Consider the following 18,004-nt stretch of genomic DNA (forward strand, 5'->3'; position numbering starts at 1 on the left):
TCAATGAGGAGGTAAAAACTACACATTTACTTTATTCTACCGGTTGATCCGATTACGGCGATAACAAATGTATATGTTTTATGTTTTACCACTTTAAAAAAAATAAAACTATTTGCTAAAAAAAAAAATGTTTTGTCGCCTTGTTCTGAGAGCCATAACTTTTTTTTATTTTTCCATCAATTTAGCGGTGGGAAACCGTAAATTTTGCGGTGCAAGGTGTAGTTTTCACTGATACAATTTTTCCGTAAATGCAAATTTTGAATTTTTTTTGGAGACCTAAGGTCTAGAGAGATATATTTTTTATGGCTGCCATGATAACCATCGTCACGGCTAATCCCGTCGCAGGGGGGGTGCGCGTGATGGCGTGTTTTAGGGGGCGCCCCCCAGATTCTAACAATTTAAATGCTGCGGTTCACGATTGACCGTGGCATTTTAGGTGTTAAAGGGGCAGAATCCAAGTAATCTTTTATTCCGCCCATTGTAGTCAGGTGTCGGTTGTATAATACAGCCGTCACCCTCTGAGTATGGAGCCCGTGAGCCCGCGTCATACTTCCCCCTTAACGGATGTCGCGTACATGTACATGACATGTCGTTAAGGGGTTAAGCTTTGTAATGCAGTAAGTTCAAAGGAAAAGTTGATGAGTTAGCCATAATCAGATTTCAGCTTTCTTTTTTTAGAGGCTCTTTGGAAACTGAAAACTGAAATCTGGTTGGTGTGGATAACTCATTCACTTTTCATTTGTATTCCTTTTGGTAAATCTCCTCTAGCCCAGCCAATGGCCTCTAGGTTTAGGGTTCCTGGTGGACTATAATTGTTGTAGCAATTTTAGCTATAGTTCTTGGCTTTCCTACTTTCATGGTGTTTAGATATTTAGTGAGTGCTGCAAAGCTGTTTCAGCATCCCACACTGAAATAGCTATCACCTTGTCGCTAAAGATACATTGATATATATGAGCTGATCGTTAGAAAAGCCGAGAAGGTAGCCAAGATATGCATAGTATAAATGAGGAAAGCAGAGAACAAAAATAAGACACCGGGAGCTACAGAAACCATATAGGACATAATTGAAAACTGGGAGGAGTATTGGAAAAGATAAGTGCAAAAAGTTATTGTCTTGACAAAGGGACACAGATTAAAAACAGGTTGACAAAGGGAAAAGAATATAAAGAAGCACAACGGAAAAAGAATTGAGGTGTGCCAATGCTTCAGAACCTGAAAAAAGTAATTTTTATTGACCATTGTGATAAAGGTATATTAATATTTTTTCCAGTTTTTGTTTTCCTATTTTGTTTTTTTTCTTACTATGTCCTGTTCTTCCCTTCTTGCTGGAGGTTTCCCTGCCACTCTCCTCCTCAGGCTCCAGCTACTAGTTTTCTGACTTTTTATTTTCTTGACTCTACCTTTACCATGTCATTGTCCTAGAAGTATTCTGCTAAACAGCCAGGCCACTCGGCGGTTGCCACACACTTTGCTTGTGCTCGTTGTAAGTTTCTATTGGGCCAACCTGGTTTCCTCTGCTCATTGTGTCTGGCTCCCTGACCTGCCCATGATGCCTCTGATGCCGTTGGTCAGATAAGATGTCTCTCGAGTGAGCCAGGTTCCTATCTCAGGCCTTAGGAGAGTTATCCAGGCTGTCACAAACATGATTGTTGCCTTGGATTGTTTACCACCTTAGCAGGTCACTCATCTGGCTGTGTTCCCTAACCACTGAGACTTTAAGAACATTATTGCTAAAGGAATAGAAGCACCCTGGCCGACTAGTATCCAATTTCAAACGGGCAGAGCTTTTGTTCCCTTTTCTAGAGACTCTGGAAGCCAAATGGTTCATCTCCCCAACGTCTGATTCTCTGGTCTTTCACCTACCCACGAGCATTACACTCCCTCTGTCAGATGCAGCCTCACTCATGGTCAGCCTTGGTGGCAGCAGGCTTCTGCCTCATCTTATTATATTAGTAAGGCCAGCACTGTTTGGGCAAAACATTTACAACAAATTGTTCATCATGCGTCCATCCCAAAGACCTAGCGGATCTTGCGACCCAAATTTTCCACGCTTCCACGTAATTCTGCAAGGCTCTTTACTGGAGCTGGCTCATTCAGCAGCCAGAGTGGTGGCTTACTCTATGACTCTTCGTAGCTTTATTTGTCTCGGGTCCTGGATATCAGACACTGTTTCCAAAAAGACCCCCAAGGACCTTTGATTCTGTTGAGGTAGACTCTTTGGAAAATGCTTGGATAAGATAGTTGCTGAAGCAACTGGGGGCAGAACATGCAGAGGTTCGGTTGGATTGTCAGCCGGCGAAAATCCTTCCTTTCTCTGTCACAGCATATGGAATTCTAGCGGGGTGATCTTCAACGCCAGGGTTCCTCTTCCTGTGGAAAAAAAATCAAGTCTATTTGATTGGTATAGCGCTCCTTCGCAGGAATGCCCTCTGTTCCATTCACTTGTGTGTGAGACTGTTATGCAGTGCTCTCAGCATTCAAGGCCATTCCCTATGCACAATTCTACACTTGCCTCCTCCAACAGTTGATTTTTTTTTTCCATTGGGGCAAATATCCTGCTGCTCTGGACAAGGGATTCTACTTCCCCACAGGTCCATAGGGATTTGCTCTGGTGGCAATCTGCTCCTGCAATCTCTCAGGGTCCGTTTCCCTGCTCCTCAGGTGGTTGGTTCTCTCTATGGATGCCAGCCTCTAAGGCTGGGGGGCAGTGGTCAACCTTTTATCTCAGCCCTCTCTCACTGGAATCCTCTTCTAGGAGCCATCCAGTTAGGATCCGGACCAACAGGGCAGAAGCCTAAGTTTGAACCTTAAATGCAGTTAACATTCTCGAGATGGTTAACTGGGCTGTGGATTTTTTCAGCCAATAGAATTTTTACCTGGGCACAACACGACCATATTGACTTTCGTTACTTGCGGTGTAGGCTATGGGGCATAACGATCTTTGGCATTGCGACCCTTGTCACAGCCAAAGTCACCATGTAGCCCCAGCCTCAGTGTGATTTTACATATGGCGGATTCGCTGCAGATTTTACCTTGTATTTTGCGCAGGTAAAGTCTGCAGTGGGTTACAGTACTAGGCAAGTAGATGAGATTTTGCATATCTCATCCACATTCTGCAGAACTTTTGCACTGTAGATATTCAAATCTTTTATATGTTGTTAATTTAATACATTAAGGGGGTCTAATTTCCTAAAAAGAGGGATTTTAGTGGTGTTAACAGTGTTTTGGTACTTCACAACATCTGTAATGGTCATATGGTGTTAGCAAACCAGCGTGTAATATTTTGGTATTGCTGAAGTCGTCAGAAGTTGCCAAATATGTATTCAAGTGTGTTTACCCAGTGGCATGCATCAGTTGTCAAAAACATCACATATTCATATTTATTTTTTCCATTTTTCTTCCATATTTAAAAAAAAAAAGTTAATTCTATTTTATTTATTTTTTACACAATATGGAAGCCTAATATGTTTTGTGGAAAACAAGACCAAATACGTGTAGGTTGGAAGAGCAATAGAACAACAGTTTGCTTTTAAATTGGCACATGGCTAAAACTTGAATGTGCCTGGTCAGAAAGGGGGGTAAAGTTTCTGGTCAGGAAGTGGTTAAAATTTAAAAAAAAAACAGACCCAAAAAACCCTTTTCTATTTTTTTTTGTCAACATTAAAAACAATAAACATAACTGGTATGGCTGCATCTGTAATAATCCGAACTATTACAATATTTTACTTATCCCCACTGTGAATACCGTAACGAAAAAACGAAATAATATACGCCAGAATTGCTGTTTTTTTGGTCATTTTGCCACCTCAAATTATTTTTACAAAAAGTTATCAAAATGTCGTATGTAGCCCCAAAAGGGTACTGATTAAAGAAAAAAAACCTGCAGTTCGTCAAGTCCTCACGTATCTCCATCGACAGAAAAAAAAAGTTATGGGTCTCCAATATGGCGACACAAAACGATTTTTTTTTTTTAACAAATTGCTTTTCTTTTAAAAAAAATCGTAAAACATAAAAAATAACTTTTATTAATATGGGATCTCTGTAATAACCCTCAGAATAAACATGTCACTTTTACGGCACAATAAATGCTGTAAAAATAAAAAATGGATGAAGTTCTCTTTTTTTCCTTTTTACATTCAACCCTACCAAATAATTTTTAAAGGTTTCCTTGTACATTTAATGTGGTATTCTGAAAACCATAAAGTATCACCTATTCACAGGATATGTGATCATTTTCTGATAGCTGGCGGACCGCTGAGACCCCCAACTGTTGTGGGTCCAGAACCCCCAGATCCTCCTCCACTACTCAACCGCAGTGAGGAGGAAATTGAATGGAGCAGCGTAAGAACATGCTCGACTGCATGCTCCATTCAAGCTCCTCCTTACTGCGGGGAGTGAAGTGAGGGAGTTCAGAACCCCTATTCTCACGATCACAAAATCATGACCTATCCTATGGATAGGTGATAATTTATGATTTTGGGAATATACCTTTAAATGATGCTCTTAAAAACTAGAACTTGGCCTACAAAAAAAGCCCTCATACGGCTATGTCAATGTAAACATAAAAAACTATGGGGGGACGAAAAAAACGAACGAAAAAAACACAAACTGGCTGTGACACGGGAAGGGGTTAAACGGTGCCCTTTCTCCAATCTTTAAGTGAAACTCTTAAACATATGTTTTCATTGTAACTGCATCTTTTTGTTTTCACAGTTTATTTCTAATCCAGGAATACAAGAATGTGGCCTGAAAGTAGTAAGCTGTCTGTCAGAATGTTCTGGGTCTTTAGAGTTGCTATCAGAACAGGGAGCTTTAGATACTATTTTACATAGTATTCAGATGTATCCTGGAAATGAAGGTAATTCATGATATAAATGATAGATTTTTTTCTTAACATGAAATTACTGTGGAAATTAACTTTTCTTGAATTTCGTTAAGTTCTACAATTTGTCATGATTCCGATATAATGCAATCTTGCGCCATCCAAAAAAAAAAAAAGTATACGTTAACATCTATGTTTCTTTAAAATGTTCTATGTGCAATGTATGTCTGACAGATGACATTCATTGAAGGGTTAGGGATTTTGAGATACTTTTACTTATCCAAGCAATTCTTAGATTGTTTTTTCATGCTTGGACCTTTTCCTGCTTCCCAAATATTAGGGAGTTGGTAACCACTTCTTGAAACTAAAGGAATGATCCCCTCTGGGCTGCGCATCAGAATGTTTTTTTTTTTATCCCTGCCTTACTAGAGCCATGATTTTTTTTTTTATTTTCCTATGGGCTGATTCAGACGTGCGTGGCATTTTTGCGCACGCAAAACACGCTGCGTTTTTTGCCTGCGCAAAAGCCACTTGCCTGCTCCGTGAGGCAGCATCATATGATGCGCGGCTGCGTGGTTTTCGCGCAGCCGCCATCATTATGACACGCCATTCGGATGTTTGTAAACAGAAAAGCACGTGGTGCTTTTCTGTTTACATTCAGCCTTTTGACAGCTGGTGCGTGAAACAGGCAGTTCGCACGGAAGTGCTTCCGTGCGACCTGCGTGGTTTTCACGCACCCATTGACTTCAATGGGTGCGTGATGCGCGAAATACGCGGAGATATTGACCATGTTGCGCTTTTTGCGCAGTGGACATACGCTGCGCAAAAAGCACGGGCTGTCTGTACTGCCCCATAGACTTGTATTGGTCTGTGCGTGGCGCGTGAAAACCACGCGGCCCGCACGGACGCAATACACGTTCGTGTGAATATACCCTATCCATGTAGCCGAATGAGGCTTTTTTTTTTTGCAGTATAAGCTGTGGTTTTTAAGTACCATTTTGGGATGCATTTGACTTTTTGATCACTTTTTATTACATTTTTTGGGAGACAAGGTGACCAAAGAACAGCGATTCTGGCATGGTTTTCTTTTTAAAAAAAAAAAAATTACGGTATTCACTGTGCAGTATAAAGACCTGTTATCTTTATTCATTGGGTCAGTAAGATAACAACGTAAACAAATCTATAAAGGTATTCTTATGTTTTATTGCAGGAAGGAATGTTTTTCCTTTTGGCCTGCACATCAGGATGTGAGGGCTTTTTTATTTTTATGGGACAAGCTGTCTTTTTTTTTTTTTTTTTCATTGGTACCATTTGGAACACATGCAGCTTATTGATCACGTTTTATTAAATTTTTTGGAAGATGAAATGACCAAAAAACAGCAATTCTTGCATTGTTGTGGTTTATCATTTTTTTTTCTTCGATGTTCATATGTTAACTTTATTCTGCGGGTCGATACAATTATGGCAATGCCAAATTTCTATATTTTTTTATTTATTTTCTTACAGCTTTTTGCACAATAAAATAACCTGTTAAAATATGGCAACGCAGAAAACAAAATTCATTTTTTTTTTTTTTTTTTTTTTTTTGCAATTGTTTTTATTATAATTTTCAAATAAACAACAAATGTTACATAAAGTGCTTCATATACAAGTATATATCAATGCTTCAAAATAGTCCATCTTGCACGCAAAACTTTTAACAGAGAACCAGAAACAAGGGGAGGTACAGGGGGGAAGGTTAGGAGGGAAGGGAAATTGCTGATATCTGTGTTATCTCCATCTCCACTTTATGATATATTATCCAGGGATTCCAAAAGGCGATATAAGAAGCATATCTCTGTTGTCTTAGATAAAAAATGCGTTCATATACACAATGCGTTGACACCCTAGCTATTACCTCCTCTTGTGTGGGTGGTATTGGAGACTTCCAGGCTTTAGCTATCAATAACTTCGCTGTGAGCAAAACATGGCACACTAAGGGTCGGTAAATCGGCGGGAACTTTTCTATCTCCAAGGATAATAATGCTACCCCTGGCTCCTGGACAACAGGAATCTTCAAGACCTCTGATAGTAGTTGAAAAATGTTGGCCCAATAGGTCCTCAGGTGGGGACATCCCCAAAATATATGATATAGCGAGCCCTCTTGACCACAGTTACGCCAACATAGGTTAGAGGTTCGAGGATATATCCTCGCCAGTTTGGTCGGAGTATAGTACCATCGCAACAGAACCTTATGGAAAACTTCCAAAAGGTTCATGCAAACTGAGGACTTCAAAGTCCATTTAATCGCTGTTTCCCATTGTGCCATGGAGAAAGATTTCCCCATGTCCCTTTCCCAGTTCAGAAAGTGTGCTCGCCTAGAAGTCTCCACATCCCCATTCATTGCATCATATATTCTAGCCGTAAGGTTGCTACCCCCCCAGCCAGATCCAGACAGAAGTGCCACCGCTGATTTGGATGCTTGGAGTCCGGTCAGAGGCGAGGACGTCAGATAAGATTTAATCTGAGTATATTTATAAATATCTCTCTCCGAGATCCCAAACTGTCTCTGAATGTTGTTAAAGGACTTCATCTCTTTCCCCAAAAATAGATCAGAAACGTACTGGATACCGTTCACCGGCCAGTGTTTGATTCCTAGGTTGGGGATTAATGTTTCAAGTACTCCCAACGGTATCTGAGTCGTGCCTCTCCCCGGAATCCCCGCGGGTTGCGCCATGAAATAAAGCCAACATTGTATTGCAACTTTAATTGTAGGGATGTTGGGAAGGAGAAGGTCAGGCCTCAAGGCATAGGCCATCAGTACTGTAGACAACGGCAGCCCCCCTATCAATTGTTGTTCGATCGCTGGCCAGCTAACTCCAGAAGAGCAAGTAAACCATTTTTCAGATTGTTTTACTACAAATGTTCTATGATAAGCTAAGAGATTAGGTACTCCCAGCCCCCCTCTATGCTTCCGTTTCAACAGGAGGGACGTTGCTATTCTAGGCCTCCTTCCTCCCCATAAAAAGTTTTGAAGCTGCTTCTGGAACCTAGAGAACCATATTTGAGGTATAGGGATTGGTAGGGTGCGTAAGTAGTATAATATTTTGGGTAGTATGAACATCTTATAGCACACATTGCGTCCTAACCATGAAGGCTCGTGCAAAGCAATTTGATCCAATTCCCTCTGTAAGGACATTAGAAGAGGATCAAAATTTATTTTGGGAAGTTGCGACAAGGGGTAGCTGATTTGAATTCCCAGATAAGGAATTGAAGAGTTTTCCCATTGATATGGGAACTCTGTTATTATAGATTGTTTCAGGGACGGAGAGATGAAAATCCCAAGAATTTGAGATTTAGATGCATTCACTTTATAGTAGGATACTAATCCAAATTTAGAGATGACTTGAGAAATTTCCCTTAGGGAGGATAAAGGGTCAGTGATGGTCAAAATTATATCATCTGCGAATAGTCCAATTTTATGTTGTCGAAACCCTACTGGGATACCCCGAATCAGCAAGTTAGATCTTATAGATTCTGCTAATGGTTCCATAACTAGCGTAAACAATAAGGGGGACAGCGGGCACCCCTGCCTGGTACCATTAGTAATGTTAAAGGGGGTAGATAAGTAACCATTAGAGAGAACTTTAGCTGTAGGTAGAGTATATAGTGCCTGGATAGCCTTAAATATGTTCCCCTCGAATCCAAATTTCGTCAACGTCGAAAATGCGAACCCCCAGTGTATTCTATCAAACGCCTTCTCTGCATCCAGGGTGAGGAGGAGAGAAGGCGCTCGAGACAGACTTATTTTAGTTATAAGATCCACTACCCTTCTAGTTCCATCCGGAGCCTGCCTCCCCTTCGTGAATCCCACCTGATCCGAATGTACTAATGTGGGTAAAATGTCAATCAAGCGGGTGGCTATAAGTTTAGCGTATAATTTAGTATCACAATTAAGGAGGGAAATGGGTCTGAAGTTGGCCGGGATTGTAGGGGATTTCCCAGGTTTAGGGATAGTCACTATCGTGGCTTCCAGCATCTCTCGGGGCATATTACCTTCTGACATTGCCTTATTAAAGACTGCGGTTAGATGGGGGGCGAGAATGGTATTAAAGGTTCTGTAGTATTCGTTGGAGAACCCATCCGGACCAGGGGATTTGTTGGATTTAGATAAATTGATAATTTTGGACACCTCTAAAAGTGATACCGGAGCGTTTAAACTGGATAGTTGATCCGGAGATACGGAAGGCAACTGAACCGACTCTAAAAAGGTTTGGATTTCTTTATCCAAAGGTTGTGGAGTTTGGGGATCAGACTTCAAGTTGTATAGTTTAGAATAATAGGAGCTAAATTGATCTGCTATAGTTTGTGGGTTAGAGATCCTAGACCCATCTGCTGGATCGACTAAGTGAGTGATTTTAGTTTTTTGCTGACGTTGTTTAATTTTATTCGCCATCAGTTTACTGGACTTATTATAAGAAGTATAATAGTTTAATCTTAAGGCAGCAATCTTTTTATCAAATTCGTCTATAAGGAGGGCCTGCAGCTTCCTTCTAAGGGTCATGAGTTTGTTATGCAATGACGAAGATGGATTTAGTTGGAGTTCCTGTTCCGCAGAGCGTATATCAGACAGTAAAGAAGTCAGAGCAGCCGTTTTCATTTTTTTATATTGTGCCCCTTGCTGTATCAAGAACCCCCTCATAACCGCCTTATGTGCATTCCATAGAGTGAATGGGTTTAGGTCCGGAGAACCATTCAAAAGAAAATATTCTTGTAATTGAGAGTAGATTTTTTCCTTATATTTGGGAAGACTAATAAGAAAATTGTTGATCCGCCATGAGGATCTTGGTAAGGGGGCAGGCCCTAAAGAGAGAAGGAGATATGAGGGGGCGTGATCCGACCAAGTTATCTGTCCTATCTCAGAAGCTTTAATCCCTGCTATAGAATTCCTATCCACCAAGAAAAGATCTATTCTAGAAAATGATCGGTGTCTTGTGGAATAAAAAGTATATTCTCTAGAAGAAGAATTCATACATCTAAACGTGTCATATAAATCTTCCTTAAGTAACCATGGGGTCAGAGTCGGGGGAGATCTTCTCCCCTGTTTAGTAGAGTCCCATTTAGCGTCCGGGATTATATTGAAGTCCCCACAGACTATAAGTTTCCCTTGCATAATTTTGCGAATTTTGCGCATAGTCTTGTTGAGGAAACGTACTTGTGACGTATTGGGAGCATAAATATTAGCAATAGTGATGGGACAGTTGTTAAGCAGACCTACCAGTATCAAAAATCTCCCCCGCTCATCATTAATGGAAGACTGCAATTGAAAGGATACCGTGTCCTTAAAGCCTATCATCACTCCCGCCCTTTTCTTATCAGCATTAGAGAGGTAAATTAGTGGAAATTTTGGATGAGTAAATTTGGGACAATGGTCTTTGGCAAAATGTGTCTCTTGTAGACAGATTATATCAGAGTTGGAAGCCAAAGCATCCTTCCACACCGAAGCTCTCTTGAAGGGTGAATTTAGCCCTCTGGTGTTCAGAGATACAAATTTAACCGCCATAAATAATACATGTAAAATGCTTCATATGAATTAAACCCCATAATCGAGCTAGGATAGGATCATAACATAACATGCCTGGTATATATGACAATAATCGTATAACAGCAATTTTAAGGAAGGAGGACAGGGAAGGAAGGTAAAAACTTGGAAACTGTAGCAAGAATAACATCACGTAGTGAGAAAGTAACTCCGCCAGATATCCGGCTGAGAGTCACCGAAGACAAGTGGGGAAAAAGTCTACTTGGACACCATCTCGACCTCCATGTAGCAACCCATACCCCGGGACGTTTAAGGACGAGATTTCCCAATCCACTCCGGTGAGAGTCTCGAGGGGGACCTTCTAGTAGGAACTGTATTGGGCAGAATAGGCGTCAGTCCCCATTTATGAAGCAGGGCCGATCCTTCCTCTACATCCGCCATGGTATGCAGGACTCCATTCCTATACACCAGTAATTTGGTAGGGAATCCCCATCTGTATCCCACGTCGTTCTTCCTTAGCGCCAGTGTAAGAGGCAGAAATTTCCTCCTAGTTTGCAGGGTCGCTTGGGAAAGATCCGCATAGATGTGTATCTTTTCATAAGGTACAGGTAGAGCCGGTAATCTTCGTGCCGCAGACATGAGGGAATCCTTGGTATTATAAAAATGAATCCTTGCTATCACATCTCGTGGCAAATCAGCAGAAATAGATTTAGGTTTAGGGAGCCTATGGGCTCTATCTATGATAAGATCCGCAGGTTTGGAATTAGGCAATACATCCTTAATAAGTTGCTGTAAGTAAGCGGTGAGGTTGGAAGGTTGGACGGACTCTGGAATTCCTCTAAATTTGACGTTATTCCGTCTATTGCGATCCTCCAAATCAGCCAACTTGTATTTTAAAGCTTGCATTTCTTCCTCCAAAGACACATGAGCATCCGCTATATCGTTATGTGCATTAGTGAGTTCACTCATTTTTGTCTCCACGTGGTCTACTCGGTCTCCTAAGTCGTCAATAGCATTGGAGAGTTTAGTGGTGAATCCTAATAAATCGTTGTGAAAGGAGCCTCGGAGGGCTAGTACCATATTTTTTATAAAGGCTTCTGAAGCCACTTGATCCGATGAGGGTATATCTTCAATGGCCACAGGCTGTGTAAATATATCTTCCACCCTAGGAGCTTGTGCACTTGTAAGTCCTGCAGGACTGGGGGGAGGAGACTCCTCTGATACACGAGGTGAGGACGCCATCTTAGATATGGGGCTACTTGATAGTGCAGCAAAGCGTCCTTTCCCCATGGTTGCCTCTTTAGGCGATTCTGCTTCCCCTTCCCCCCAGGGCACAGACTCACCCTCGGCTGTCGTCTTAGAGGGGTTGACGTCCCGATCTTCTTCAGGCAAGGTAGGAGAGGCTGGCGGGACGTTGGTCTCGGAGGTTGTCTCGCCGCCATGCTTGCTTTCCCTGGCGGGGAAGAAGTCTGTAAGACGTTTAGGTCCCGTTTTCGAGGACTTCGTCCGGGTCATCATGCTGCCGCGGTTTCCAGAGGTGAGAGGGTTGTCAAACCGGAGGTATGTATCGTCGCTAATGTCGTAGCTGAGAGGTCTCGGAGCGGAGCTCAGGGAGATGCGACCGCTCTGTTCGGCATCCAAGACACGCCCCCCACAAAATTCATTTTTTTTAAGAGTTTAAGGCCTGGTTTACACGAGCGTGTGCGTTGTGCACTTTTTCTATAAGCTGTGTAAAGTCGTCTTCCATGGGTATGGGAAGCCAAGATGAAAGGGGTTGGAGATCCAACCTGATCTAAGCACTGTAAATCCTCAGGAATGCGGATTACTATTTACTTGTTTTGCTTGGTGATCAAGATCCCAAAAGGGATTAACCATCTGTTTGGTATATAATGTGCTCGTAGCAGGTCTAAGGGTATGTTCACACGGCCAAATTACGGACGTAATTCGGGTGTTTAACACCTGTAATTACGTCCGAAATTACGGCTTGAATGCGTTGACAAACATCTGCCCATTGAAAGCAATGGGCTGACGTTTGTCTGTTCACACAAGGCGTATATTTACGCGTCGCTGTCAAAAGACGGCGCGTAAATAGACGCCCGCGCCAAAGAAGTGTCCTGTCACTTCTTGGGACATAATTAGAGCCGTTATTCATTGACTCCAATGAAAAGCAGCGCCAATTATGTCCGTAATGGACGCGGCGTTCAAGCGCCTGCACATGCCGTTACGGCTGAAATTACGGGGATGTTTTCTCCTGAAAACATCCCCGTAATTTCAGCCGTTACGGACGCTGCCGTGTGAACATACCCTAAGAGCGGCTTTATCGCCTGCTGTTTTTTCAAGCTTGGCGGGAGAAATATCTTGGAACATACAAATTGTATGGATCTCATATATGGCATGACCTTTCTCTCAAGTGTTGTGTGAAATGTTTTGCCTTATCCACATAATTAAGCAGAACGCAGATGATCTCACTAGGAGGATTCCCAGGTCTGTCCCTGTGGATCTGTCGTCTGGGCCTAATAAGTGAATGAAAATGGAGGATGCCATTTGCCTTAAAATAGAGGATGCCTATTGCATTGCGGAAGTGTCTGGAAGGCCCTTCACGCACAGGTTCTTCCTTATATTACGATTCTCCTGGTTTTTTATCGAAGTTAAATCAGTGTTGTGTTGTTAATTATATTACAAATTATGTTTTAACTTTTAAATATGTTTTTGTTTGTTTTTCAGAAATTCAATACTTTGGTATTTCTCTCTTGTCGTTTCTAATAACAAGAAAAAACCTTTGCATTGCAACAATGCACCTCTTATCAACTCATTTGGTTTCCACCCTACAACGGTATAAGGATGTTGTCAGGATACAAGAGGAGGTAAACTATGTTTTATTAGTTGCTGCATATTATGAATAACTTAGTATAATTTGGTTTTAAATCAATAGATGTAACATGTTTGTCCGGTTTTTTTTTTCTTGTTTTTATTTTTAAATTTTCACTTTAGGGATTTCGGACCTCTATAACACTGATGAAGCTGTCACACAGTTTTGCAAAACTTCTAGAGCTACAAGATTTTGACACTGTACTTTTTTACCAAATATCTATGTGCTTGGCAAACAAATGGGATCAGAAGGTAATCCAAGATTACTTAATTTTTTTTAATATATAATATATTGAGATGTTGCCAATCTTTTGAAATAAAAAGGTATAAAAGCTCCATAGTATTTACTGTACACATTTTAATATTCTGGGAAAGTGACCTGCTATTACCTGTTAAGTACATTTTGTATTTACTACATTTGTCATGTGATGGCCGTCCATGATTTAGTTTCAGGTATTATGCTATCGTTGTTTTGCTGAAATGACCTTGGAAGACGATTTGAAGAGCAAATTGCTGGTGAAGGCCTGTGCAGAAAACCATATGGTCATTGTGGAAGGTTTGCTATTGCTAGGAGCAGATATCAATAAGAAAACCAAGCATACATCTTTAATTTTTCAGGTACACTCAAGTTTTATCTCTGTGCTGCTTGGGTTTGTATTATATTTCTCTTTCTAGGTCTTTTTTACTTGGTCTGACTCTGACCTTGATGTTTAAATCAAGTGTTCGTAATTCAATACAAACTACCATCATACAGATACTACTTTGTCGTAATAACAAAAAGTATCTGTTAATGCTGCACTTTAAAATCATGTAGATTGGTACCAATGGAGATTTTCAATACAGGAGATGTTGTTTTTTCTTGATAACTGGTATCACTCTTGATTTTAATTCATATTTAATAGGTTTGTGAGAAGGGAACTAACCCTAAGCTGGTGGAGCTGTTGTTAAATCATGGAGTTCATGAACAGGATGCACGAAAGGCCCTTGAAGTGAGCATTAAGAATGGCAACAATGAGATCATCAGCTTGCTGTTAAAAAAACTTTGCCTAGATGCAGCTAATAACAGCATTTGCCTGGGAGGTTTTCATATGGGAAGAATACAACCTTCATGGCTTAATCCACTCTTCTCAGAAAAACCGAATACACTAAAAAGCCCTTCAGTAGATCATGAAGGAAACAAAGGTATATTTTTCTGTTTGTTATGTTTTTTTGTTGACTGTGTGTGTGTTGTTTTTTATTTTTATGAAACTATCCTTTTTAAGAGAGAACATCTTCCACATTTTCTCCCTTAGGCTTCGTTCACATCTGCGTTGGGACTCCGTTCGTGGGTTCTGTCGGACCTTTCCGTCAGGGGAACCCATGAACGGAATCAAAACTGAAACAAACGGAAACCATAGGTTTCCGTTTGCATCACCATTGATTTCAATGGTGACGGATCCGGTGCAAGTGATTTCCGTTTATCACTGTTGTTTAAGGGTTCCGTCGTTTCGACGGAATCAGTACTGTAGTTGACTGCGCTATTCATTCCGTCAAAACGACTAAACCCTTAAAAAACGGTGACAAATGGAAACCATTTTCACTGGATCCGTCACCATTGAAATCAATGGTGATGCAAACGCAAACCTATGATTTCCGTTTGTTTCAGTTTGGATTCCGTTCATGGGTTCCCCTGACGGAAAGGTCCAATGGAACCCATGAACGGAGTCCCAACGCAGATGTGAACGAAGCCTTAAAGAGAAAACCGTGAATTGTGGTCAACAGAATATGAAGCAAAACACAACTTTGAAATCCAATTTAAATGCATTGGCTCTTCTGCCTACTTTGACTTTAGTGATCCTCTTAAATGAAATAGGGGTTTGGTGTACTGCTAGAGTTTTGACAGAGCTAATTTATTGTATTTAGAAGAAACCTGCACTCTACAAAATACCAAACATAACACCACAGCCATGTGGATGACCGTGGGTATGAATATCTGTTTCTCAATGCCAATACCGTGCACACTCATTTTTGCTGTAAAATATATTTTAACATAGTTTATTGATATAAATTAGCTTTAGTGCTTGCTTGGTGTGTTATGTATAGATTATACCTTATCTGCGTTTAACTTCCAGACTTTGGGCCCATTTTGGCAAGAATGGCTTTTCGTTACCAGAGCAAACACTATGGCTGCAGATCTTCAGGAGATTTATCTTCAATGCAGGACTTGCTAAATAAAGATGATTCCTTCACACATGAAGGTTTTGATGATGTATTTGCTAACAGTGATGACCTTGATAGCGAAGGTAATGTTCCTTAGAAAAATGTGTTTTAGATATTCTGTTTTGGATCATTTTAAAAATAACCTGTCCGCTTTCCTGACATATCTGTTTTGGTTAATACTTTGTATTCCCTATAAAATAAAAAAATGTCAGCAATTTTTTCTTTGAGCTCTGTGTTGTACCGTTCCTCTGTTAGTCCACCATGAAATGTATGAATAAATTAGCAACTGGGTGTTACTATTCCCAATGTCAATAGGGATGCCCCTATACACTCTGACACAGTCCGATCAGTGGGGACAATGTCAGACTGTATAGGGACACACTCCATTGACAAAGAGAATGGTAACACATTGACAAATTAAAAAAAAAACTATAAATAGCTGCTAAATGTGAAAAAATGTCCCACATTTTCTAATGCTGCATAATCGTAGGCAGTTACAAAATGAATCGCAGTGGTGCGTGCTGTATAATAATTTTGGTGCATTTTGCACCTGTTAGACACTTTTCTCTACCTTATGCCACCTTTGACTTAGCTTATTTTGCACACCTTGTTTTTTTTTTTTTTGAGTCATGCCCCTTTCTAGTAAGCCACACCTCCTCTTTGAGCCACTTTTAAAAAGTGTCTAGTGAGGGACAAACGTCAACGCTGCACCAATTTGCGCCTAATTTGGCAAATTTTTCGATACATTGTAGACCCAGACACAATAGTAAATACTCCCCAGTATTTTTCTACCTCAGACTTTAGTCTAATTAATGATACTTAAAGGGTCACTCCAGTCAAAAACGTCATCTATTGATCAGAGACCTAGAGCTCTACAAGCCCCAACGTTTTATTTATCTGAGTGCTGCCATTACAGAGATCTCCGTGTCCCCTATTAGCCCGCAACTGAAGCCGGTGCTTCCATAATAACAAAGCAGTGCTGTCCTGAGCCGCTTCAGTCAGTATAGAAAATATACCCAAACAGAATGACATCATTTTACAATCATGACATCTCACTTACAAGACACTAAAAGGAAACCATTATTGATGGGGCTTGGATTATGTTAACATGTATAAAAATCTAATTTTCTTGTCAGTCATTCTCCTTAACGCATCATTTCTAACTAGCAGTTTCATTTTCCTAGTCTAAGAGGGGCATAGTTGTGCTCCTGCCCACTGATCCCAATGCAAGGAGAGTTAATTAATATGCAGCCGACTCCATATCATGGAGATAGCAGCCACTTCATTCTGCAATGTAAAAAATATGAAGCACAAAAACTGTACAATGTCAAAGTTAGGAACACATATGTGCTGGTTGATTTTTCATTTTTGACAGTAGTGATCCTTCAAATTAAACACATGGGACGTTTACTTTAACCCCTTAATGACTGGGCCTGAAAAGGCCTTAATGATCAGCTAAATATGTTTTTGCCTCTCTGCATTTCAGCAGCCATAACTTTTTTTTATTTTTACTTTGACATGGCTGTATGAGGCCTTGTTTTATGCGGGAGAGATGTTTTTGTTTTTTTCACAGTTTGGGTTTAAAAAAAATACATAGTTTTTAGCGTGACTATAGGAAAAAGCGATTTGCCTGCATTGTTTTTCTTGTTTAGTTTTTTATCCTATTCACGTTTCATGCTAAATAACCTGTTAAATTCATTCTTCAGGTTATTAGGTATCTACACGACCGTAATATGTGGTATAATAGGTTTTTTGTTTCTTACGTAATGTTGGGGCATTACGTAAATAATGAATTTATTTTTTTTTGGGACAATTTATTTATTCCTTTTTTTTTTGCAAATCGGGCTCAGCACACTGAAGCACTTCCGGGTGCCGCGCGTGATTCGCGCAACAGTAGTAAAAACAATGAATGAAAACAGAACAGCACCACGTGCTTTTTTGTTTGTAAACATAAAACCAGAGTGTCATTACGATGCCGGCTGCGCGAAAATCATGCAGCCGCGCACCATATGCGGATGACACACAGACCTTGAATAAGGCCTTAAGCAAATAAAGAGAAGAAGTTAATATTTACATACACCTTTTTTATGAAGTTTTGTGTTTTATCTCTAGGACTCAGTACTACAAATAGGACACCATGCACACGACCGTAAAAATTATTCGCAATTGCATACCGTAATACAGTCCACAATTATGGACCCATTCGCTTCTATTGGCTGCGGACACCTTTCCATATCGCTACGGATAGGTGTCCGTGCCGTAGAAGTGTACCTCAATAGATAGGGCATGTCCTATCTTTTGCTTTTTACGGGCCGTGCTCCCATACTTTGTATAGGAGAACGGACCGAAAATGCGGCCTGTGGCCAACGGTGCCCGCAATCGCGATTTCGGGCACGCCCGTGTTCATGAGGCCTTAGGCTTTGTTTACATTTGCGTTTGAGGCTATGTTGCAAATTCCATCAGATTTTACCGCTATACTTCCTGTCAAAATGAAGGAAACTTTGAAAACCGACCGACTCCATTATAGGTCTGAGTGATCCTTCTTGTGCCAATGGGCACATTGCGTCATGACTTCCGGCAGAAGACACAACGCA

At 40.7% G+C, this 18,004-nt stretch overlaps 1 protein-coding gene across 5 annotated transcripts in view; it reads left to right on the forward strand.

The window, feature by feature from the left end:
- Window positions 1–18,004, forward strand: part of LRRK2 (leucine rich repeat kinase 2) — a 165,379-nt gene that overhangs the window by 54,625 nt on the left and 92,750 nt on the right. For all 5 annotated transcript variants that reach the window (XM_075857254.1, XM_075857256.1, XM_075857252.1 and 2 more), the window contains exons 16-21: window positions 4,714–4,858; window positions 13,068–13,207; window positions 13,335–13,463; window positions 13,659–13,829; window positions 14,114–14,393; window positions 15,323–15,493. In XM_075857254.1, the coding sequence (XP_075713369.1) occupies window positions 4,714–4,858; window positions 13,068–13,207; window positions 13,335–13,463; window positions 13,659–13,829; window positions 14,114–14,393; window positions 15,323–15,493 (1,036 nt within the window). The remainder of the gene's footprint in view (window positions 1–4,713; window positions 4,859–13,067; window positions 13,208–13,334; window positions 13,464–13,658; window positions 13,830–14,113; window positions 14,394–15,322; window positions 15,494–18,004) is intronic.

This window comes from Rhinoderma darwinii, chromosome 3 (genome assembly GCF_050947455.1).
Source record: "Rhinoderma darwinii isolate aRhiDar2 chromosome 3, aRhiDar2.hap1, whole genome shotgun sequence".
Classification (NCBI taxonomy): Eukaryota; Metazoa; Chordata; class Amphibia; order Anura; family Rhinodermatidae; genus Rhinoderma; species Rhinoderma darwinii.